The 26,847-nt window shown below is 38.7% G+C and overlaps 1 protein-coding gene across 5 annotated transcripts in view; it reads left to right on the top strand.

Annotated features, from left to right (window-relative positions):
* The window catches only part of FAF1 (Fas associated factor 1), a 512,111-nt gene that overhangs the window by 210,381 nt on the left and 274,883 nt on the right, over positions 1 to 26,847 (top strand). For all 5 annotated transcript variants that reach the window (XM_015436105.3, XM_015436115.3, XM_045386413.2 and 2 more), the window contains 2 exons: positions 1,464 to 1,555; positions 7,162 to 7,253. In XM_015436105.3, the coding sequence (XP_015291591.1) occupies positions 1,464 to 1,555; positions 7,162 to 7,253 (184 nt within the window). The remainder of the gene's footprint in view (positions 1 to 1,463; positions 1,556 to 7,161; positions 7,254 to 26,847) is intronic.

Here is a 26,847-nt window from a genome sequence, read left to right on the forward strand (position 1 = left end):
GTTTCAGGTCATTTCTTTGCTCACACGTATGAGCATAGGATACTAGAAGCAGCCAGGCAACATCTTGAATGCTTTGTTCCTTAGACATTTTTTCCTCTAAATCCTAAGTCATCATTCTCAACTTCAAAGTCCCACAGATCTCTAGGCAGGGGCACAATGCCACCAGGTTCTTTGCTAACACATAACAAAAGTGATCTTTGCTCCAGTTCCCAATAAGTTCCTTATTTCCATCTGAGATCTCCTCAGCCTGGACTTCATTGTCCATATCACTGTCAGCATTTTGTTGACAACAATTTGATAAGTCTCTAGGAAGTTCCTAATTTTCCCTCATCTTCTTGTCTTCTGAGCTCTCCACACCCTTCCAGCCTCTGCCCATTACCCAGTTCCAGAGATGCTTCCACATTTTCAGATATCTTTATAGCAATGCCCTACTTTTCAGTAGCAATTCTGTTAGTTTTCGCACTGCTATAAAAAATACCCGAGACTGGACAATTTGTAAAGAAAAAGGGTTTAATTGGCTCACTGTTCCATAGGCTTTATAGGAAGCATGGCAACATCTGCTTCTGAGGAGGCCCAGAGAGCTTTTACTCGTGGCAGAAGGCAAAGTGGGAGCAGGCCAGAGCAGGAGGAAGAGAGAGAGAGGAAAGGTAGCACACACTTTTAAACAACCAGATCTCACGAGAACCCTCCCACAAGAACAGCATCAAAGAGGGAAATCAGCCCCCATGATGCAGTCACCTCCCATCAGGCCTCACCCCCAACACTGGGAATTACAATTTGACATGAGATTTGAGCAGGGCCACAAATTCAAACCATATCAACATTGTTTTTCTTTTCTGAAATTCTTGTTGCTTTTCTCTTTAACACAATTTAAATTGTCTCCTATATATTATTATCTGTATATTAGCTTTATTATTTTATTTTATTATTACTTTTTGAGGTGGGGTTTTTCTCTTGTCACCCAGGCTGGAGTGCAGTGGAACGATCTCAGCTCACTGCAACCTCTGCCTCCTGGGTTCAAGTGATTCTCCTGCCTCAGCCTCCTGAATAGCTGGGATTACAGGTGTGCGCCACCACACTTGGCTAATTTTTTTGTATTTTTAGTAGAGACAGGGTTTCAACAGAATTTCACCATGTTGGTCAGACCGGTCTTGAACTCTCAACCTCAGGTGATCTGCCCACCTTGGCCTCTCAAAGTGCTGGAATTACAGGCATGAGCAACCACACCCAGCCTAGCTTTATTTTTTAGTTTCATTAATGTATGCTATCTTTTGTCATCCTCAGATCCTAGGGCAAGATAAGATAAATAATATTATTTCCCATTTTATAGATACAGAAATATTCATCAGACAAATGTGATTGACTGTACACTATATGCCACATATTAGTGTTAGCTCTGGATATGGACAAATGTTAACTGTGTTATTTTGTTAGTAATATTTGATCTCTTGTTATTTATACAGGAGAGATTAAACAGATTCTAGAAAATGAACTTCAGATACCTGTGTCCAAAATGCTGTTAAAAGGCTGGAAGACGGGAGATGTGGAAGACAGTGTGAGTTTTTTAATTACATAGAAATTAAGTTATGCCACTGATTAAATGATACGTAAAAATTGGTTTTTATTAATGTTGTTACATATGGCAGAAGTAGATTTGGCAATAGTAATTTAGTTTAAGGATTCAGCAAGTAGTGTTTTCTAAGCTAAAATATTTCATGATAAACCAATAACAATTGTAAATGAGTAGATTTGTAAATGAAAACAGTATATGGTATGTTTTTCCTATTTCTAACTTTTAAAGGAGTTTGGCCCTTTTTTGGGGAGCCTTTACCTTTTTTTCAAACCTCCTAGAGTATCAGAGAATGCCCTGGAATAATAATTTTCTGAGCAATTATATATTGGTCTGAAAGAAGTCACATGCAGTGTATACATTTATGTCAAGTATTGATTGTGGAACAAAGATAATAGGAAATTTTTTAAACTGAGAATTTAAATGATAAGAATGTTGTTTTCCTTGTTGACTTGGATAGTGGCAGGTGCATGGGATAAATTATATTTTAAGAATTTGCAGAGAGTGTTGCAATTTTAAGGAAATAATTGCTATTCTCAGGGTCCCAGTAGCAACCTCAGATATAAAATTTTTTACACTTTTTTTTGAGACAGAGTCTCGCTTTGTTGCCCATACTGGAGTGTAGTGGCACGATCTTCCCTCACTGCAACCTCTGCCTCCAGGATTCAAGCGATTCTTCTGCTTCAGCCTCCCGAGTAGCTGGGACTGCAGGCACATGCCACTATGCCCAGCTGATTTTTGCATTTTTAGTAGGCATGGGATTTCACCATGTTGGCCAGGCTGGTCTTGAACTCCCTCCTGACCTCATGATCTGCCTGCCTCGACCTTCCAAAGTGCTGAGATTATAGATGTGAGCCACCGCGCCTGGCCTTACACACTTTTTTTTCTTCCAGAGAGAGTGGAGAAAGAAGGAAAAAAAATGAGTTAGCTCTCAAGTTTTAGATGTTTGAAGTGGAAATAATTATTGAATGTTTTCACATTTGTTACTGGGTCATTTTAATGGCCAGGCATAAACTTAGAATCTTCAACTTTTGGCCGGGCGTGGTGGCTCACGCCTATAATCCTATCACTTTGGGAGGCCAAGGCAAGTGAATCACCTGAGGTCAGGAGTTCGAGACCATCCTGGCCAACATGGTAAAACCCCATCTCTACTAAAATTGCAAAAATTATCTGGGCGTGGTTGCGCACCCCTGTAATCCAAGCTACTCGGGAGACTGAGGTGGGAGAATTGCTTGAACCTGGGAGGTGGAGGCTGCCGTGAGCCAAGATCGTGCCACTGCACTCCAGCCTGGGCAACAGGGCGAGACCCTGTCTCAAAATAAAAGGTAAATAAAAATAAAAAAAACTTCAACTTTTGGTTCAATTCTTCTTCATGAATGGCTTCTTGTAGTGATTGTGCCTGTAAGTACTTATATGTGAGTTCATTTGAAATTTGGAGATGTTCTGAGTATTTCAGTGAGATATTTACAGGAATTTTGGGTTGGGAAGATATGGGTAAGTTTAGAAGTGCTGTATTAGGTGTCAGCAAACTTTTTCTGTACAAAGTCAGGTAGTAAATATTTTAGGCTTTGTGTGCCATGCAGCTACTTAATCACCGCTCTCTTAGTGGGAAAGCAGCCATAGACAATATGTGAAACATTGAGCGTAACTGTGTTTCAGTATGTTTATGGATGCAGAAATTTGAACTTTATGTAATTTCACATGCCATAAAATACTCTTTTGATTTATTTTCCAACTCTTAAAAAAAGTGAAAACCATTCTTAACTCACAGGCCATACAAAAACAGGCAGCAGGCTGGGTCTGACCCCCAGGCCATAGTTTGATATCCCCTGCTGTTGTATGGCCATTCTAATTGATGCATGGATTAAAACTTTTTAAAAGTGCTGACCGAGTAAATCAGCAACCTTGACAGAAAGAAAACACCAAAATGAATTCGTTTTCATAATTATATTATTTATTCATTCATTCATTGAGAAACCTGTGGGTTTGAATCGGTCAGCTGGGTGCAGTGGCTCATACCTGTAATCCCAACACTTTGGGAGGCTGAGTCAGACAGATCACTTGAGGCCAGTAGTCTGAGATCAGCCTGGACAACATGACAAAACCCTGTCTCTATTAAAAATATAAAAATTAGCTGGGCGTGGTGGTGCACACCTGTAGTCCCAGCTGCTCGGGAGGCTGAGGCACAAGAATCACTTGAACCTGGGAGGTAGAGGTTGCAGTGAGCTGAGATTGTGCCACTACACTCCATCATGGGCGAGAGAGCAAGAGTCTGTCTCCCCTACCCCCAATCCCCCCAAAATTTGAACACAGTCTTGGTTACAAATACTTTAATTTACTTCTTTCTTCTTTTTATGAGATGGGTTCTCACCCTGTTGCTTAGGTTGGAGTGCAGTGGTACAATCATGGCTCATTGCTGCCTTGACCTCCTAGACTCAAGTGATCCTTGTACCTCAGCCTTCTAAGTAGCTAGGACTATAGATGTGCACCACCACGCCTGGCTAATTTTTTTTTTTTTAAATTTTTGTAGAGACAGGGTCTTGCTATGTTTTCCAGACTGGTCTTGAATTCCTGGGCTCATGCAATCCTCCTGCCTTGACCTCCCAAAGTGCTGAGATTACAGGCATGAGCCGTGGCACCCAGCCTTAGTTACTTATTTCTATGTAGTCTTCGCTAGGAGATTTCTGCTATTCCCATGCCATTAATTTTCTGATTGCCTCCAAATTTATATTTCCAGCTCATACTTTTTTGAATTCACATATCCAAATTGGTAATTGACTTCTGTACTTGTGTATCTTATTAGTGTTTCAAACTTAACATGTTTAAAATGGAACTCTTGATTTTCCCTCCTATGCCATATCTCTGCCAATCTTCCCCCAATAAGTGGCAGAACGATTATAGCCACCACTGAATCCAAAAATTTGGCCATCCGTCTTTTCTCATTTCTTACAGCACCTAATCCTTTGGTAAATTCTATAGATTCGATCTCTAAAATGTATCTCAACCATGGCCACTTTTTAGTATTTAAATTGCAACTGCTTAATTCAGGCCATGACCATCTCTTGTCTGGAGCAATATGGTAACTTCATTGTTGTTGTCTCAGCTTCCTTTCAGTGTTTCTTCCAATGCGTTCTCCACACAGCAGTCAGAGTGATCTTTTAAAAACATAAATTGAATTATATCACTCTCTCATTAAAACATAGCTTTTTTGTTACATTTCGAATAAAATTCAGACTACTCACAATAGTTTAAAAAGTATTGTATTACCCCATTCTCACCTTTACAACATCATCTTGAGCCTTTCTTACTCTCACTTTCCATGCTGCAGCCACAGAAACCTTTTTTGAAATATTTTAATAGGCTCAAGCTCTTTACATCTTTGTCTGACAGATGCTATTCAGCTGCCTGGAATGCTTTACCTCCCATTCTTCACATGGGTGGCTCTTTTTCATAATTCAAGTCTCAGCTTAAGGTTACCTTCTCCAACAGGCTTCTGTATCTAATTTGGTCCCATTCCAGCATTCTCCATCACACCAGTATTAATAGAGGGACCATATCTGTTTCTTTCATCATCGTATATTTAATACCTGGCATAACACACCTGAAATAAATGTTTATGGGATGAATGCATGAGTAAATGACTTAAGGAAAGTATCCATTTTATTTAATCTTGCCATATGTGGTTTGATGGGAAAGATTTAATAGAAAATCTTTGGATAGTGGCATGGGAAAAGAACAATAATGACTTGATCAAATGGCAAGCATTTACCAATAATTCGCAGAGTAAAACAATGAAAGATAAAAAGAGAAAAATAATTTGTGTGTGAGTGTGTTGTAATGTTTGCATGTTAACTCTATAGAGATAACTCATCAATTTCAAAAGGATATCACATATTTGACATAAAGTTTCAGGATATCCATGTCTCCTGGCAGATTGTAAAGTTACAGGTAATTGCCTAATGCAGTGTTTTTTTCAAACCATGGACCATAAACCATTAGTGGATTGAGAAGTTAATTGAGTGGGTTATAGTCAACATCATTAAACAAAAACAAAAACAAAAAAATGGAAGAAGAAAGAAATGAAAAAAGAGAAATATAATACAATAGGAAATGCCATAGTGTATTTCATATAATAAGGGTAATTATGTATTTATTTTCATTTAACAGATAACTAGTATGAGTCAAGAGTAAGTCTCAATACCTTTGGATTAAGACTGCACACTTAATAAGCTGGGTCCTCTCATGGAGGAGTTAAGAATAAGTTTCTTATGTTCCATGCTTGTGTTAAGATTGCCCCTCCCCAGGAAGGAATATATTATTTCTTTATATATTCTCATGGTTTGTTTCCTTCACCTTTAAGTTTTTGCTCAAATGTCACATTCTCCAAGTGAGACCCACCTTCATCACCCTGTTCAAAATTGCCAAGCTCCCCAACCCCACATTCTTTATCCCCCCTTCCCTGCTTTATTTTTAGTCAAAAAATTGTCACCTTCAACATTCAACTATACAGGGTTACTTGTTTTATTTATTCCTACTCAAATGTAAGCTCCCTAAGATCAGAGAATTTTATTTTAGGCTATTCTGTTCAATGCTGTATTCTCAGTGGCTAGAGTAGTCCTGGTACAGAGTAGGTGGCTCAATAAATATCTGTTGAATAAGTGCATTTCCTGGCTTATGATGTAAAGATGTACAATGTATTTCTTAGTGTGTATTGCTGTCAAGAAAAGTTTGAAGTACTTCAGCAAGTTTTTACCTTCCGGTTAGTAGTTTGAAATATATGTGAGTTTTCTGCAAAGAAATTTAGTGAATGAAATTTTCTATGCATATCAAGATAGTAGGTCATATGTAGTCCAATAGTAATTTATTAATTCCAGAGAGAGAGAGCTTTAACAAAAAAGATATCTGGAGTAAAAGATATCTAGGTAACACTAGAGCCCTCATCCAAGTTACTTAACCTCTTAGGCTATATAGCTTCCCATCTATAAAATCATTGACTTGAGGTGCTCTCAGTGATCTTTTCAAGGTCTAATGATCTCTGAAAACCTGTATTACCAATTTTTGCTATGATGACCCTGAAACGAAGTATATATTAGTTGCAAGGATCTACTACTTCAGTGAAAAAGTAATTGAGTCCCAACTGTGTTCTTATCTATTTGTATTGCTTCATGAGCTGAAGAGTTTGTATATTAACATTCAGGTTTATGCTAGTTTATTTTATATATGTATATGAGTGTATATACACATATATACATATATAAACACACATATATGTACACACACAGATACATATGTATATACACACATATATGTATACATATACATATATAAAATAAACTAACATAAACCTGAATGTTGTATACATATAATGTATATAGGTATACAACCATATTCCCATATATAATATATGTATATATTATATATATGGGCAATAAGATTACTTGGATTCAGTAGTTCGTTTGCATTAGCCTATTTAGGAAATTATCAAAAGATGAAAAAATCGAACTACAAAATTAACAATTTTTCAAGAATTGTAGGAAAAATCAGTAATGAGTAATCAACATTCATTTTTTGCTTTATTTTTTCTTTTTCAGACGGTCCTAAAATCGCTACACTTGCCAAAAAACAACAGTCTTTATGTCCTTACACCAGATTTGCCACCACCTTCATCATCTAGTCATTCTGGGTAAGTTGTTTATATTTCCTGGAAACCTGAAATGAAAAACTCAGTTGTTAAAATTGCTTTAAGTTGTATATTAACCTCAAAATTAAATCAAATGCAAGTCTTGTTGAAACTTGACCCAACCAATTACTATGAAGTATATCAGGTTTGAAACAATTTGGTCTGGATAGTTTGTTTTAATGGTATAATCTTCTTATACCACTTTAAAATATTTAGCAGAACTCCAGTATAATTATTAAAAATTGTCAAAATGGTACTTCTTTGACTGAAGGGAAAGGATTCAAGTTGGAAGGAAGAGAAAGTATAAATGGAGTTCCAGTGTCTCTCATTGCTAAAGAAGACATACCTTTGAGGAAGATTCATTGAGCTCTGCAGAGTAAATCTTGAAAAACAGTAACATATATATATATATATGTGTGTGTGTATATATATATCTATATATATATATATATATTTTTTTGAAACGGAGTTTCACACTTGTTGCCCAGGCTGAGGTGTAATGGTGCGATCTTAGCTCACCACAACCTCTGCCTCCCAAGTTCAAGCAATTCTCCTTCCTCAGCCTCCCGAGTAGCTGGGATTACAGGCATGTGCCACCACGCCCGGCTAATTTTGTATTTTTGGTAGAGATGGGGTTTCTCCATGTTCGTTGGGCTGGTCTTGAACTCCCGACCTCAGGTGATCCGCCCACCTCGGCCTCCCAAAGTGCTGGGATTACAGGCATGAGCCACTGTGACTGGCGATATAAATTTTTTATTAAGGTTTTCTCTCTATTTGGAATAAAGGGTCTCATTGTTTTTTCAGTTTTCACAGTGGAACTGAATACATTTATACAATGATCACATGATTTTAATTTTTAATTATACATTATGTTTTTAATTGTTTAATGAAGCAAACTGACCTGTAGTGGATGATTATGCTAGTGATAAGATAATAATTTTTAGCCGGGCGCGGTGGCTCAAGCCTGTAATCCCAGCACTTTGGGAGGCTGAGACGGGCGGATCACAAGGTCAGGAGATCGAGACCATCCTGGCTAACACGGTGAAACCCTGTCTCTACTAAAAAATACAAAAAACTAGCCGGGCGAGGTGGTGGGCGCCTGTGGTCCCAGCTACTCCGGAGGCTGAGGCAGGAGAATGGCGTAAACCCGGGAGGCGGAGCTTGCAGTGAGCTGAGATCCGGCCACTGCACTCCAGCCTGGGCGACAGAGCCAGACTCAGTCTCAAAAAAAAAAAAAAGATAATAATTTTTATGAGGAATCTTTTCATACAGTATTATTCCAGAACTATGTTTAAGTTATTTTTAGGTTTTCTGTTGTTGATACAAATTTTTCTCTTTTAAATACAACAACTTGGTGTTTTTTTGTGGTAGGGAGACCTGTGTCCCTAAAGTTTGAATATTGTCAAGCTTTCCCCCCACCACTTAGCAAATATCTTGATTTTTAGGTAGATAGTAGCAAAAATAAAATTAAATTTGGCTTTACTGAAGTAGAAATCACTGAACTGAAAAGTTAAATCTTGTGTAGTTGTATTTGCTGGTCTATTAATAGTTTGTTTTGGGTTAAGAATTTAAAGAGTTCTTGGATTGCTCTTTATCTTCTATGTTTAGACCATATGTTAACAGAAAGTGGAATTTGCACACAGTTACAAAATCACAAACTACAAACTTTTAGTCCATGTGTTTATAATAATGTTGATGTAAACCTCAGATGAGATTAAGTTAAAGAGTTATAGGTGTCGTTCTGTATCTAGTCAGGTAGAACATTATTTTATAGGTTAGCTAACAAAGTGTAATCACTGTCATAAAATATGTAATCCACATAATTAAAAGCAGACAGGAGATATCATTGTTTATAATCTATTGCTTTCCAGTAGCATGATTAAATGGATTTATCAAAATGTCTTCCTGGGCTAATGGAAATGTTCTTCATTGCCGTGTAGTTGACCTTAGTTTGATTGCCAGTCACTCACTCCCTAGGCAAGCAGGAGTCTACAGTGCTGCTGAAATGCAGCGTTTATTGGAGAATGAGTACTTTAGCATTAAAGTATCCTTCTCTAGTTGGCTTTGTGGATTTTTACCAAGTTAGAATGATTCTTTTCTTGTATTGGAAAAATAAGAAAGAGAGAAAAATTCAAAGGTGAACAAAAAACGTAGTGGGAGGAGGGACAAATGGAGACTCCTGCTAATGTAAAAGTCATGTTAATGTACTTTTGATTAAAACATAACTTAAAAGCCAGAGTTTACATCTTGTAGTATGTTTATTCAATATATCTTTCTATAACACTAGAGATTTTTAAAATAACATACATCTTGAAAGCTGACTTCATGGGAGACAGTTTAAAAAACAAAACAAAATCCATGCAGAACCTTAAAAGCTGATGGTAATAATTATTTTATTAATAAGTTATGAGTTTTATTTCGTGACTCATCAAATAAAAATATTTTGACCTTTTTTTTTCTTTTTTTGGAGACAGAGTTTCGCTCTTGTTGCCTACGCTGAAGTACAATGGCATGACTCAGCTCACTGCAACCTCTGCCTCCTGGGTTCAAGCGATTCTCCTTTCTCAGCCTCCTGAGTAGCTGGGATTACAGGTGCCCACCAGTACGCCTGGCTAATTTTTGCTATTTTTAGTAGAGATGGGGTTTCACCATGTTGGGCAGGCTGGTCTCAAACCCCTACCTCAGGTGATCCTCCCGCCTCGGCCTCCCAAAGTGCTGGGATTACAGGCGTGAGCCACTGTGCCCGGCCACTTGACATCTTAACTATATAGTAGAATCAAACAATATCCTAGTAAGTTATATAGCATATCATATTATCAAAAATGGTAGACAGATAAACTTGCTTTGTACTAGACTTCATAATGAATTAAACTGATTTGCTTTTGCAGAATTTTGTTATAATTGATGGATTCTTAGAAACTGATTTGTAATTTGTAACCTAATTTATAATCTAAAAAGGAGAAAAAAGGTAATTATGGTTCTAAGTGTTATATTTGGAAATTGGCAAATGAATATAGCAACTCTGTAATTGGTAGAGTAAAATGGGAAGGCTTATGTATATATTCTTACATTTGCATATATTATCTCACTTATAATTCTTAAGAATTTGCATGAAATTTCAGGGTGTGAATTCACTCTTAGTTACAGTATATTATTAATCCTTTAACATAATGTAGATATAAAATAACATGTTGGCCGGGCACGGTGGCTCATGCCTGTAACCCCAGCACTTTGGGACGCTGAGGTGGGAGGATCACTTGACTGTAGGAGTTTGAGACCAGCCTGGAGAACATAGCGAGACTGTATCACTACAAACAATTTTTATGAAATAGACGGGTGTTGTGGCACACACTTATAGTCCTAGCTACTCAGGAGGCTGAGGCAGGAGAATTGCTTGAGCCCGAGAGTTCGAGGTTACAGTGAGCTGTGATCATGCCACTGTATTTCAGCCTGGGCAGCAGAGCAAGACCCTGTCTCAAAATAAATAAAATAAAATAATTATTAAATTGTTCACTGACAAAACATCCCACTCTTAAGTTTTGTTAAAGAAGTATAGATACCAGAGGGGGCATGGGGGGTTCGGAAAGAGCTTGGAGGAATAGATTGCAAATGGGCACAGGGAAACTTTTGGAAGTGATGAATATGTTCATTATCTTGGTTTTGGTGATTGTTTCATAGGTGCATGCACATAAATATTACCATATATGCTGTGCCTTACATATTCACTGTATTTCAATAAAGCTGTTTTTTGTTAAAAAAAAAAAAAAAAAGAAGTATAGATACAGAAAACTGTATCTCAAACCATGTCCTATTAAAAAACAAAACAAAAAAACTTCGTAACTTGATTTTACTGCCACTAGGGGGTGCCTGGTAATTTAGTCTTGTATTAACATGTAATTTCTTTCTAGGGGAAGAAATGGTATAAACCAAGAGCAGCAAAATTACCGTATGAGTGCCTATACTTGTAAACTGAATGTTTGTAAAGTAAATTATGTGTTTCAGAAAACAGAATTTCAAGCTTTCTGAGAATTGAAGAGCAAACTCTTAATCATAATCTTTATAACAGCTGAAAAGCATTTTAAGCCCTTTTCAAAAAGAAATCAGATTTCACTAATTAATTGAAAGTGTGAAGCAGTACTCCAGTGGCCTCTATGATACAACAGTAAATTATATTATAAATCACAGTAAAATTAGAAAGGAGAAAACAAACTATTAATTATACTGTTTCACATTATTATAGGAAAGATTCAGTCCATCAAAGACTTATTGATTACTTACTAAATAAAAACAAGCTGTGTCCTCAAGTAGCCTGTAACCTATTTATTAAGATGATTAGGCCTTTTCTTAAGTTATTCCTGTATAGAAAATTTTCTTAGATACCAACTCATTCCTGGTGTTCTTTCTGATTGTTTCACCCACTTTCCTTCTTAAACTCTTCATTTCTTCACCTGCTCTAAATGTTGGTATTCTGGAGAGTTTTCTTCTCAGCAATCTTTCTTTTGTACCTGCTCTCTGATATCTACTCTCAACTCTTCAATTTCTAAATATGTATAGATAACTTACAGATCTCTGTTTAGCAACTCATATGTCCCAGTTGCCTGTGGAGTTTTTCATTTGTGTGTGTCCTGTCTGTAATTCAAAGTCATATGTCTCTGTATTACTACCTGTGTTTTTCGTTTCAAATGTCCAACGGTATAAAATACTGGAGTGTATTCTAACCAAGATGCTGATTATTAAAAAAGCCATTGGGTTGGGAATATAAGTAATTAATGACTTCGTTAAAATCATTTTTGGTAGAATGGTGAGAATGAGAACCCGATTATAGTAGATTTTAATGGATAAACAAGAAATGAAGAAATGATTACTGTTATTTTCAGAAAACTTGACGGTGACGGGAAGGAGAAGTTGAGGGAGAAGTCAAGGGAAGATGGTAGACAAGTATTGGAAGCACAAAGAGTAAGAGACAGCAAGTAGGAAAAATTTAAATGAGTGAAACAAAAATAGAAAATGTGGCCAAAGACTGGGTGCAGTGGCTCACACCTGTAATCCCAACAGTTTGAGAGGCTGAGGTGGGTGGATTGCTTGAGGTGAAGAGTTTGAGACAAGGCTGGCCAATATGGTGAAGCCCCCTCTGTACTAAAAGTACAAAAATTAGCTGGGTGTGGTGGTGCATGCCTGTAACCCCAGCTACTCGGGAGGCTGAGGCGGGAGAATTGCTTGATTGCTTGAACCCTGGAGGTGGAAGTTGCAGTGAGTTGAGATCGCACCACTGCACTCCAGCCTGGGCAGCAGAGCGGGTATGGAACTGTTTTAGTTTGCTAGGGCTGCTATAACGAAGTACCATAGACTGGGTAGCTTAAACAGCAGGCATTTATTTCTCCTTGTTCTTGAGTTTGGAAACCTCCAAGATGAAGGTTCCAGTAGAGTCAGTTTCTATTGAAGGCTCTCTTCCTGGTTTACAAACCCAACTTCCTGCTGTGTCCTCATATGGCAGAGAGAGAGAGAAGACAGAACTCTGGTTTCCTTTCATCTTTTTATAAGGACATCAATCCCATCAGATTAGGACCCAGCCCTTATGAACTCCTTTAACCTGAATTATATCCTGAAGACCCTATCTCCAAATACAGTCACAGTGGGTGTTAGAGAGTCAACCTATAAATTCTAGGGGGACACACTTCAGTTCATAGCAGAGAGATAAGGGTGGAGCCCGGGGAGTAAGTGTTGAAATGACATTAGGTAACAGGTTTAGAGACAGTAGGAAAGGTGTAATAATAGAAGTTTGGAGACAAATGGAGAATATTTCTGGGATCTAGATTTCAGTACTGTTGCAGTAATGGTTGATGACAAATTCCAAATTATAGATAACATCAAAATAGAAAATAGGTAATAGTTATGAGAATAAGGATGTTAAGGAAGTATGAAGCTAAACTATTTGATAAGTGACAGTGACACAGTAATTATCATTTATGAAGTCAGGTTTTTTGGCAAGCCTGTTATGTACATTATCTTATTAAGTCATCATAGTAAATCATAAGTAAATACTATTACCTGTTTTGCAGATAGAGAAATTGAGTTACAGGTAGAGGTGAAGTGACGACACAGAGATAGTGATTATTGGGAACTACAGTTGAAGAAGGCTAGAGATACTGATTAATTTTAGTCTGTATTTTAAAAACACAAATCTAAGTGTTATAAATAAAGGGAATAAACACTTAAAAAAAAAAAAAGAAGTAAATAACCTGCATACGTCTAGAAGAAAAAAAAGGAATGAGGAACTCAGTCAGTACATCAGCAAATAGGAATTTGAAACTGAAACAGAAACACAGGAAAACAAGGATAATAGAAAACAGAAAATATGATGGCAAAAAGAAAAACCAGATTTATCAGAATTCTCCATGAATAAGAAAGTACTAAACTCTCCTATTGAAGACAGAAACTCTCAAGTAGGCTTTACAAAAATAGCCATACATCATTTACCAAAGAGACATCTTTTAAAGAAGTGACAGAGAAAATAAAGGAAAAGAAAGTGATTCCAGCCAAATATTAACTGTAAGAATATCCTATAGTAATAATATTTATATCACATAAAATTGAATTTAAGGCAAATAGCATTGAAAGACAATTTGCCAAGAAGATATGACAATTGTGGGCTTATATGCACAAGTCTGCAAAATTGGACAGAATTACAAGGAGATATAGCCCAACCCCACATTGAACACAAAATCTTTCAGAAAATAATGTATTTAGCAATACATCTTTGTCAGCTATAGAAGATTTTAATAACCCCATAAAGCACACATGGAATACTTAGAAAACTAACCATGTAGTAGAATACAAAGCCAGTATCAAAGAATCACTATCATATTGACTGCATTCTCTCGTCATTATGCAATAAAATCAGAAGTAAAGTAATAATAAAAAGATATCTCCTAAATCCTCCATACATTTGGATCCTACAGATAATTTACTTCAAAACAATTTATGGATAAAAATGAAGTCATAATAGCAAACACCAGATACTTACAAGTGAACATAAATGAGATTGCTAGATACTAAAACCGTGGATACAGCCAAAATGATACTTAGAAATTTGTAGTCTTAAGTCTGCCAGTTAGAAGACAAGTGTTTTGAGGCCGGGCGCAGTGGCTCATGCCTGCAATCTACCCGCCAAGGCGGGTAGATCACGAGGTCAGGAGATCGAGGCCATCCTGGCTAACACGATAAAACCCCATCTCTACTAAAAATACAAAAATTAGCCGGGCGTGGTGGTGGGCGCCTGTTGTCCCAGCTACTTAGGAGGCTGAGGTAGGAGAATGGCATGAACCCGGGAGGTGGAGCTTGCTGTGAGCCGAGAATATGCCACTGCCCTCCAGCCTGGGCAACAGAGCGAGACTCCATCTGAATTTAAAAAAAAAAAAAAAAAAAAAGACAAGTATTTTGAGAGCCCCCAGCTCTCAAACTGGGGTTTTAGTACCTCAGCAGTTAGCTACCTTAACAGGAAATGAAGGGGAACTGAACAAGAGTGTTTGTAGTGTGCCTTTGATGGGATGCTTCTTCTACATGGTGGACAGCCTAAAGCCTGGTTGTCCAACCTATGACCAGGGGGTCCCTCACACAGGAAACTTGTTTATACTGATAGATGCCTTTGTGGCTCTTGTCTAGCTTGTGTGGTCCAATTTTTGCCTGTGTGACCATCACTCTGGCTTCTAGGAGCCTGACCTTTTGTTCTCCCCAGTATCTCTGGGAAAGCCCAGCCTGGGGCAGTCCCTAGTTCTTCAGATGGAAGGTACAAATTCAATATAACACAATAGGAAACAAGTTCAGAGGTATTTTTACTTTCAGTTCCTAGGCAAGGAGGACATGAGTTGGGAGGGTAGTCCTCTGTCCCTGTGTAATGTGAAGCAGAATGAAGAGTTGGGCAGAGAGAGAAAAGTGTGTAGCAACTAGCAATATATATAAGGGAAGTTCAAGAACAAATACCTGAATGGTCCTGATAAAGGAAGCTGCAAGAAAGTGTGGAACCTAGTCTGTTAGGCGGGTGAGATGCCTCTAAGTTCTTATTTCTGACCATTGGCCTGAGCCATTTGGGTATAGTATAGAACTGGAAATTCTGTCAAGAGTAGCTGAGCCCTGCTTCTGGCATGAGAAAATTAAATGTTCAAAATGAATGTGGCAGCAACATAAAATTAAAGAATTCACCACAATAAGAAAGATAGAAAATGATTGAATTGTATGTTTAACTTAAGAAAATAGAAGAATAACCGCAGAGTAAGTGCACTGAAAATAGAAAAAAAGATTAAAGAGCAGAAATTAATGACAGAGGCAAACAACAAGAATAACAAACTATTTACTTGAAAAGTCAAGCCAGGAAAAAATGAGAGTAAGCATAAATAAAAATACTAGGTATTAAAAAAGAGACTTAAAACTACAGATTAAGAAGAGATTTTTAAAGTAATAAGATAATTATTAAATAATACTAAGCAAATAATAAATTAATAATTTCAAAATAAACTGAAATATCCGTGTCTTTATGCTAACAAAATCCAAAATTTAGATGAAATGGAAAATTTTATATAAAACATGAAGTACTAAAGTGAGTATAAAAAGAGATGACCTGAAAAAATAATAATTATTAGATAAACTGAATTAATTGTCAAAAATTCCACATGCTGCTCCAACCCCCTTCACCCTCCAGAGGATTTTTCATACATTTTCATAGAACAGATGATCACAATCTGTCATTTTATTTTGGAAACAGAGTCTCTCTCTGTCACCAGGCTGGAGTGCAGTAGCATGATCTTGGCTCACTGCAACCTCTGCCTCCTGGGTTCAAGCAGTTCTCTTGCATCAGCCTCCTGAGTAGCTGGGATTACAGGCGCGTGCCACTACGCCCAGTTAATTTTTGTATTTTTAGTAGAGATGGGGTTTCACCATGTTGGCCAGGATGATCTCAATCTCTTGACCTCATGATCCACCCGACTCAGCCTCCCAAAGTGCTGGGATTACAGGTGTGAGCCACTGCACCTGGCCTATCCCAATCTTACATAAACAATTCTGAGATAGCTTCAGTGCAGTGGCTCACACCTGTAATCCCAGCACTTTGGGAGGCCAAGGCTGGCGGATCACCTGAGGTTGGGAGTTTGAGACAAGCCTGGCCAACATGGTGAAACCCTGTCTCAGTAATTAGCCAGGTATGGTGGTGCATGCCTGTAATCCCAGCTACTCAGGAGACTGAGGCATGAGAAATGCTTGAGCCCGGGAGGTGGAGGTTGCACTAAGCAACCTCTTGCATAAGAGCTGGGATTGCTACTTATTTTACGATATTCATATAATCTGGATACCAAAATCAGAAAAAATACAAGAAAAAATACAGGTAAATTTCACTTGTGACCGTAGATAATAAAAATGAGTAGATAGGCCAGGCATGGTGGCTCACACCTGTAATCCCAACACTTTGTGAGGCCGAGGCAGGTGGATCACCTGAGTTCGGGAGTTCGAGACCAACCTGACCAACATGGAGAAACCCTGTCTCTACTAAAAATACAAAATTAGCTGGGCGTGGTGGCACATGCTGTAATCCCAGCTACTTGAGAGGCCAAGGCAGGAGAATCACTTGAACCGGGGAGGCGCAGGGTACAGTGAGCCGAGATTGCGCCATTGCACTCCAGCCTGGGCAACAAGAGTGAAACTCCGCCGAAAAAGAGAAAGAAAAAGAGTAGATAAACTCTTCTTTGGCTTCTCTCAGCCTTACTATTTAATGATGACTTTTCCCCCTGTACCTATTCTACTATCTTCAGACAGCATCTTCTCCCAAGTTCAGATTGTCTCACTAAGATGTAAATGAACTAGTCCTCTCCATAAAAATACAACTTGATTATATCTACCCTCTTAAAACTCTCCACTAGCTTTCTTTCTCTCTCTCTCTTTTTTTTTTTTTTGAGACGGAGTCTGGCTCTGTCGCCCAGGCGGGAGTGCAGTGGTGGTGCAATCTCGGCTCACTCCAACCTCCACTTCCCTGGGTTCAAGCAATTCTCCTGCCTCAGCCTCCCGAGTAGCTGGGATTACAGGTATGTGCCACCATGCCTGGCTAATTTTTGTATTTTTAGTAGAGACAGGGTTTCACTATGTTGGCCAGGCTGGTCTCAAACTTCTGACATCAGGTGAGCCACCATGCCTGGCCCTCTCCACTAGCTTTCTATTACACTTCTAGTAAAATCTAAGTTCCTTACTATGACCTACAAAAGACATAATCTTATCCCTGACTTTATAACTTCATCTTTTATCACTATCCCTCTGGCTCATAGCTCACCAGCCATACTGGCTTCCTTGTTCCTCTTTAAACCTTCTAAGTGTGCTTAAACCTTAGAGCATTTATACTTTGCTATTCTCCTGCCAGTAATGATACTAGCAGGTAACAACTTGACTCATTTCTTTACTTTATTTAGGCCTCTACTCAAATATCACACCCTCAGAGAGACTTTTCTTGATGCCCCTATCTAAAACAGCCCCTCTGTTATACCCTCTCTCTCTCTATCTTGCTTTATCACTATCTTTTTATCTTGCTCTTTATCTTGCTTTATCTATCTTTTTATCTTGCTTTATCTACTATAGTAGATACTTGGAAATGTTTATGGAACTAATATTGTAAAGTGACACATTTCTAAAGACATTTGCCTTAGCTTTGGTTTATTTTGATTGACCATACATATATATATTGAGTATCGTCTTACAATGTGTTAAGTCTTTGTTCTAGGTGCTAGGGTTATAATGAGCAAGACAAATAAGGTCCTGCTTTCATAGAGTTTACAGTATAATATGTATAGAGGTGTATCTTGTTTATAATGAAACTACGGACAAGATAACAAGAAAAAAGTATCAGATGATAGTAAGTACTTTACAGAAAGCTAAAATATGGTGGCATGATAATGAATAATTGAATGACTAGTGTGGGTTATAAGGTCAATAAAGGTGACCTTATAACCTCACTGAAGATGTACTATTTAAGCTGAGACATTAAAGATGGAGGGGCCATCTAAGTGAAGAGCAGAATGAAGAATATGGGGGTATGGCTAGTGCCAAAGCCCTAAGGCCATGTATAAATATAATTGGAGAAGGTTTGACATTTCTGGGCTTTGTATTGCTGATGATTACCTTGCTAGAAAAGGACTGAAGAAATGTCTTGATAATAAAAGACGGTCTTTGCAATTTGCTTTAGTCACCGTCTAGTAAGTGATGAAAATGTCTAGTTCCATTTTAATTATGTATATTTTCTTTCTTTTTTTTTTTTTTGAGATGGAGTCTTGGTTTGTCGCCCAGACTGGAGTGCAGTGGCGCTATCTTGGCTCACTGCAAGCTCCGCCTCCCGGGTTTACACCATTCTCCTGCCTCAGCCTCCCAAGTAGCTGGGACTACAAGCGCCTGCCCCCATGCCTGGCTAATTTTTGTTTGTTTGTTTTGTTTTGTTTTGTTTCTGTTGCATGTTTGTTTTGAGGCACGATCTCAGCTCACTGCAAGTTCTGCCTCCCAGGTTCATGCCATTCTCCTGCCTCAGCCTCCCGAGTAGCTGGGACTACAGGCGCCCGCCACCACGCCTGGCTAATTTTTTGTGTTTGTAGTAGAGACAGGATTTCACCCTATTAGCCAGGATGGTCTCGATCTCCTGACCTCATGATCTGCCCGCCTCAGCCTCTTGAAGTGCTGGGATTACAGGTGTGAGCCACCGCACCCGGCCATTTTTTTTATTTTTTATTTTTAATGAAGACGGTGTTTCACCGTGTTAGCCAGGATGGTCTTGATCTCCTGACCTCATAATCTGCCTGCCTTGGCCACCCAAAATGCTGGGATTACAGGTGTGAGCCACTGCGTCTGGCCTATTTTCTTTATTTTTATATAATAGCAAGGTGTGACAGATAATATGGTATCCATTGTTTGTAGTTGTCCCTTTTACAAGTAGTATTGAGTCTTGCTATTGGACTTTGATCTTTTTGTACTGGACTTACGGTTCCAGTTAATTTTTTTTGTTGTTGTTGAGATGGAGTCTTGCTCTGTTGTCTAGGCTAGAGTACAGTGGCGCAATCTTGGCTCTCTGCAACATCCACCTCATGAGTTCAAGTGATTCTCCTGCCTCAGCCTCCTAAGTAGCTGTGATTACAGGCACCTGTCACTGTGCCTGGCTAATTTTTTTTGTATTTTTCATAGAGAAGGGGTTTCACCATCTTAGCCAGGCTGGTCTCAAACTCCTGACCTCATGATCCGCCCACCTTGGCCTCCCAAAGTGCTGGGATCACAGGCACCGCGCCTGGCCCCCGTTAATATTTTAATGGCTTCATATGAGTGTATTATTGAGCTCTGATCCTGCAGTCAAGCATATCACTGTCTTCTGTGGCCTCTGGGTTGTGAAGTTGCATTTAACTATGGCTTTGAATTAGTGCTGTTTGTTCAAGCAGGAGTAAATTCAGGGTGCTGAATGGGACTCCTGTGATAGTTGAGTAAACCAGTGGTGTTAAAGTATATGGCTTTTCGGCCAGGCGTGGTGACTCACACCTGTAATCCCAGCACTTTAGGAGGCTGAGGTGGGTGGATCACTTGAGGTCAGGAATTCAAGACTAGCCTGGAAAACATGGTGAAACCCCTTCTTTACTAAAAATACAAAAATTAGCTGGTCATGGTGGCACGCACCTGTAATCCCAGCTACTCGGGTGACTGAGGCATGAGAATTGCTTGTGAGCCGAGATCGTGCCACTGCACTCCATATTTTTGTTTTTGTCCTTGGAAAACCATTGGTGGGAAAGCAGATTACAGTAGCCATGAATTAAGCAAGAATAGAGTTCTTATATTTTCCAGTGGGTGCTATGGAAGGAATTGAGGAGTAGTAAGTCAAGATAGCTGAGTTTTAGGTCAAGCTCGGCTTCAGAATCACTGTATGACTTAGGGAAGTCTGCACTGGGCCTCAGATCCTATGAGAAAATAGAGGCTCTTTTAGATTTTTAGATATTCATGATGCCACTCATCCTTTCTTCTAGGGTTCTTAGCAGTAGATTAGACACATAGAAATCAATAGCCAAATTGGAAAACAAAACTACTTTAATGGCCAGGCAAGCACCTGATGGAGAGGATGTGCCCTAGACCTGAGTCCTAAATGGTGTCTTTTACCTCTTGCTCTAGATCTAAATCTAAATCTAAATTTAAATCTTGCTCTAGATCTAAATGTTAGAACCTTTATGCTCATGTGGTCTATAGGAGTTATGATTGAGTCTTCAGAGCCTGATGGACTGATGCAGTAGACCTGCCTTACTAACCTAGTCACACTTGGAAAGACAGCTTAGAGATCTCATGGTAAGCTTTGTCCAGAGTATACTTACCACAATGGGTAAAAAAATGGTAGAGAATTTAGTGAACTAGGACACAGGAAATGAAAGAGGAAACTGCAGGTCTTGTCCCTGCTTTCTGTGAAATCTAACCTGGTATGTATGACCTTGTAAGTAATTCTAATTGGCTCTATTTTTCCACTACGAGAAACAAATCTAGAATGGAGGAAAGGGGAGTGGGAAAGCTACATATTTTCTCATTCAAACTCTACCCTTGTGGGGAGAATCATCATTGGCAGAAATTTTATCTTCCCTGTGAACAGAGGCAGAAGCCTGAGAAAAAGCAAAAGAAACTTTCACCTTCTCCCTGAAGTCATTTCAGACTCTCTGTGTTTGTTATGCTCTCCACTATACCCATTAAGTTTGGTACAATAAGTAAAAAATTCTGAAATACTACTTTATCTCTGCTTCTTATAACCATCCAGCAGCAGTGGTAATAGGTATCTACCTGTGCTCCTAGCCCTTGTCCTAGCAAAGGGGTGCATGCATCCACTGAGCAGGGTATGTGTGTGTATATGTCTGTGTGTATGTTGGTGTGTGTGTATATGTATATATGTATGTTTTTTTTTTTGAAAGGTAGTCTTGCTGTGTCACACAGGCTGCAGCGCGGTGGCATTATCATAGCTCACTGTAACCTTGAACCACCCTGGGCTCAAGCAGTTGTCCTCCTGCCTTAGCCTCCCAAGTAGTTGGGACTAACTACAGGTATGTGCCGTCATGCTTGGCTAATTTTTAAATTTTTTGTAGAGATGGAGTTTTGTGCCAGGTTGGTGACTCACGCCTATAATCCCAGCACTTTGGGAGGCCAAGGCGGGCGGATCACCTGAGGTCAGGAGTTTGAGACCAGTCTGCTGAACATGGTGAAACCTCATCTCTACTAAAAATGCAAAACTTAGCCAGGAGGGGTGGCAGGCGCCTGTAATCCCAGCCACTCAGGAGGCTGAGGCAGGAGAATAGCTGAACCTGGGAGGCAGAGGTTGCACTGTGCTGAGATGATGCCATTGCACTCCAGCTTGGGCAACAAGAGCGAAACTCCATCTCAGAAAAGCAAAAAAAAAAAAAAAAAGGAAAAGAGAGATGGGGTTTTGCTGTGTTGCCCAGGCTGGTCTTGAACTTCTGGCCTCAAGTGATCCTCTCATGTCAACCTCCCAAAGTACTGGGATTATAAGTGTGAGCCACTGCACCTGGTCGAATGTGTGTTGATATTCATACAAACAGTGTGGCTTTTTCTTTTGGTAATTTCTCTCTGTCATCCTGTATTGAGGCCATTCTAGCCACTCTGCTCTCCTTTCTCCCCATTATCCCAACCATGAAAGATAACTGAGAAGCGTCATAGAACTGTTGTGAGACAGTTAGTTATTAGAAGGACATGCTGAGGATGCTTTCAAATAATTCTCATCCTACTTCTTTTTTTTTTTTTGAGACAGTCTTGCCCTGTTGCACAGGCTGGAGTGCAATGGCGCAGTCTCCGCTCATTGCAACCTCTCTCTCAGCCTCCTAAGTAGCTGAGACTGCAGGCGCATGCCACCATACCTGGCTCATTTTTGTATTTGTAGTAGAGATGGGATTTTGCCATGTTGGCCAGGCTGGTCTCAAAGTTCTGAACTGAGGTGATCCACCCACCTTGGCCTCCCAAAGTGCTGGGATTATAAGCATAAGCCCCACTCCTGGCCCTCATTCTGTTTCTGTTTCTCCACCACCTCATAATCTCTGCATGAATATTAATCCTTACATTTTTCTCTGTTGTCTATTTCCTACTATTTCTGTTTTTGGTTTCTTTCCTTAATATGAGATAAGTCACATCCATGAGCACTCTGACTTAGAATTGAGAGGAAAGCTCTAGGATACCATCTTTGGAAGGAGCTAAATCAATCAGCCAATTCAGTCCTAGTTTTGACTAGGAGAGGTACTGAAAGAGGAAGTAAAATGGTCAATTTAGGCCTTAGCTTCTTCACTCAGAATGATCAGGATGATTTCTGCCTTCTAGGATTTTAGAGAGGTCCATATGTGATAAAGTAAGATAGCATATATGAGCATCGGGCCTTGCACAGTGCATGTGCTCAGTAACTTCTCTTTGCCAAGTCACAGAGCTAGTTAATGGATGAGCCAGGACTTAGATTTTATAGGGCTCTTAATTCCAAGTTATTCATCATAGTGCCTTTGAGCATTCTAGAGGTGAGTTTTTAACCAACTCACAGGTTGCTCAAAAGGTCAGAATCAATGTGGTCCTCAACATAAAGTCTCATTTCAACCTAGTTCATTTGTGAAGTAAATTAGAAACAGTGCTTGTTGGCCCTTGTAGATGCTCAATAAGTTGTTTAAGTGAACAGATGAAGCGATGATGCTCTTTCAGGAACAGATGAGCAGTTGCTAGTGGGGGACTCCTGTGGCTAAGTATTTTTATTTTCAAAGTAGAAAAAAACAGTAGGTTTTTAACTTTTTAATATCTCCAAATAATTTGCTACAATTTATTTTGAAATGATTTTTCTATGAATATGACTTCTTCATGCTGGCTTTTTAGTGATCAGTATTTGTGAGGTTTTAGCAGTGCAACAGAAAAGGAGACCTGGCCAGGCGCAGTGGCTTCCTCCTGTAATCTCAACGCTTTGGGAGGCTGAGGTGGAAGGGTTGCTCGAACCCAGGTGTCTGAGACCAGGTTGGGCAACATAGTGGAACATCATCTCTACAAAAAAGTAAAAAATCAGCCAGGCATAGTGGCACATGCCTGTAGTCCCTGCTACTTGGGAGGTTGAGATGGAAGGATTGCTTGAGGCCAGGAAGTTGATGTAATGAGCCGAGATTGTACCACTGCACTCCAGCGTGGGTGACAAAGTGAGACCCTGTCTCAAAAACAAACAAAAAATGATTTAATAAAAAGAAAAGGAGACCTTAAAGTGGCCTATAAATAAGTTTTTTGAAAACTTTATGTATGTAAGTAAATGTCTGAATGATTGAGTTGTATTTTTTTTTCTGGCTGGGCACGGTGGCTCACACCTGTAATCCTAGCACTTTGGGAGGCTGAGGCAGGTAGAACCTGAGGTCAAGAGATTGAGACCATCCTGGCCAATATGGTGAAACCCCGTCTCTACTAAAAATGCAAAAATTAGCTGGGTGTGGTGGTGTGTGCCTATAGTCCCAGCTACTCTGGAGGCTGAGGCAGGAGAATTGCTTGAACCGGGGAGGTGGAGGTTGCAGTGAGTGGAGATCGCATCATAGCTCTCCAGCCTGGTGATAGAGCGAGACTCGTCTCAAAAAAAAAAAAAAAAAATTCCCAAAGTGCTTTACGAAACAACTTTTTTTGTTGTTTTCATGAAGGATATTGTAGGGAAACAATAAATGTCTTCCCTCCACCCTCTGGGGTCTTGGCTGGGCTACAAATTACATTTACATAAAACAGATTAACAAGAGAAAAACATACTTAATTATATATGTACACATAGGAGCCCCACAAAATATGAGACTGAAAGAATGATCAAATGACTGAAACTTATATAGCATCCTGAGCTACAGAAAGGAATGGGAGCTTGGGGCTTCTGATGGACGGTGGTGATACAAGTTATGAGAGGGTGAGGAGAGGAAATGTATGGTGAATAAAGGTTGTCTTATTATACAAATAAAAGGTCTCTCAGGTAATAAAAGTGGTCTCAGAGCAGCCCCCAGAAGAACAGGTGATCATCTCTCTGGGTATGGTTTTAGACTTCAGTCTCCTCTTCTGTGACATGAGTTAGTTTTTGCTGGTTGATAAGATTCCTAGGGTGGGGGTTCAGGACAGTTGTGTTCCTTTTGGAGGATCTGTCTTTAGGCAGATAAGGGGAGCTCATAGAAAGCCTGTGTCTGTGTCAGCTGTTCCCCAGGTGCCCTCAGTTCAAAGTAATCAGCATACCAAAGTGTCACATTATGGGGTTGGCATTTCCTGAACTCTCAATATTTATCTGTAAAAGTATTTTAAGTTACCAGTATTGTAATTAGAACAATGCATGATTTGATATATTATCCTTAAAGTATTTTCATTTCTCAAGAATAAATTGATATAATCGGTATTTCAAGTACATTGTGATTACTGTTCAACTTAAATTTAATTGTAGTGAGCATTATTGTTAGATTTTGTAAAAGTGAAATTTGAAAGTACTGGGCTGGTAAATGTTTTTTAATAAGTGGCTACTTAAAAGTGGCTCATTTTTTGGGAGGCCAAGGTGGGCGGATCACCTGTCAGGAGTTCGAGATCAGCCAGGTCAACATGGCAAACCCCCGTCTCTACTAAAAATACAAAAATCAGCCGGTGTGGTGGTGCAGGCCTGTAATCCCAGCTACTCAGGAGGCTGAGGCAAGGCAATGGCTTCAACTCAGGAAGTGGAGATTGCAGTGAGCCAAGATTGCACCACCACACTCCAGCCCCCCCCAAAAAAAAAAAAAAAAAAAAGGGTGGTTAATTTTAAGAAGAGGACATTTCCTAAAAGTTATGCACTCTGGATGAAAGAAGAAACTTGTCCTCAATTAAAGCACTGACGGAGATCACAACACATCTAATTGGAGTGAAGTACCAAATCCATTTATACAGTTTACTGCCTAGTGATAGTTCAGTGACTACTGAGATTAGCTTGTTAGCATCATACTTTGAAAAGGAACTGCAGATATTCTCTATGGTTGATTTAACGGATAGTCAGAAACTTGGTCACTAGGAAGCAAACATTGATATATCTATAAATATTTCTTTGCTTTTTTCATATTTTGTCTAGATGGGTAGAATTCTGTTTTGACAGTTTTGCCATGTACTACTTGATGCATCACAATATATCACTATCATCACTAATTACCACATTTTGATTAATTTTACATACTTTGGTTAATACATTTTGCTGTATCCAATATATCACTATATTGATTAAACAGTAATTATAGACATAAGGCCACGTGAACTTTGAAATCATCATGAAAAATGTTATTATAAATTATGTGAAACCAAATGTTTATTTATCTAGACATGCTTAATTGCCAGCAAAGAAAGCAATTAAAAGTAGCTGTAGAGTAAGAGGCCAGCCTTCGTTAAACATGGTTTTAAGATTGTTACAGAACTTGTGGTGATGATAACATGGTGTCTTGGAGGATGTTAACAACTGTAGCAGAGTGTTAATTAAGAATGATGTCATCTGCAGCTCAGAATTACTAGTATATTTTAGTTTAGCTGGACAGGAGCAAAACCTAATTTCAGTTGTGATGAGAGCTCAAATCATATTTATAGTGGAAAGATTAACATTTTATTTTTATGCTGTTCCTGAGACAATTTAAAAATCCTGAATGAAATACAATCTAATGTAAACATCAAGGCCCTAGCTCATTTACATATGTGCCAGATTTTCAAACTGATTGCTATTTGAACCTAATCTGTCATTGCTAGCTGCATTAGCTACAACAAACATTACATTTACATATTGATTTCTTATTTTGTTTTAGTGTAAATAATCCATAATTATGGTAAATTTGGTCTTTTGTTGACAAGAGCTCATATGACTCTGTAAGTTTAGAAAGGAAATTTAAATTGCCATGTGTCACGCTTTTTAATTTAAAATCTTGATGTAGCTAAAGAGATAAAAATAATATTGTAGATCACAAAATATTCCTAAAGAGACAAGAGAGAGAAAAAAATGTTAGGGTGTTTGGAAAGATAAATGATAAAGTATTAATGAAAAATTCAATACTACATTTTAAAATTATTACTTACATTTTTATAATTAAATAATCACAGTAATCTGAAGTAAAGTCTTTGTTCTTGCTTCACTATCAGGCCATATTTAAAAAATAAAATCTAGTGAAAATGAACCTTACAAGCCAATTTTAAATTATTTTTGTTTAAAATATACAGTGCAAGAAAAGAACATATGCACATAGCAGGAATGAAATGAGATTTCAATCACTGTATTGATGTTAGTACTTTATTCATCTTAACAGCACACACAGCACTGATTTGAGAAGTATAATTTCACTGCTGACAGCTCATATGTGTCAGTGGACATATGTTATTTGCTATACTTGATGCAGCAAGTCCATGGTTCCCATTTACACTGACTAGAAGTGGATCACGGCCAGGCACGGTGGCTCACGCCTGTAATCCCAACACTTTGGGAGGCTGAGGCAGGTGGATCACGAGGTCAGGAGTTCGAGACCAGCCTGGTCAACATGGTGAAACTCTGTCTCTACTAAAAATACAAAAATTTAGTGAGCGTGTTAATCCC

This window comes from Macaca fascicularis, chromosome 1 (assembly GCF_037993035.2).
Source record: "Macaca fascicularis isolate 582-1 chromosome 1, T2T-MFA8v1.1".
In the NCBI taxonomy this organism is placed as follows: domain Eukaryota; kingdom Metazoa; phylum Chordata; class Mammalia; order Primates; family Cercopithecidae; genus Macaca; species Macaca fascicularis.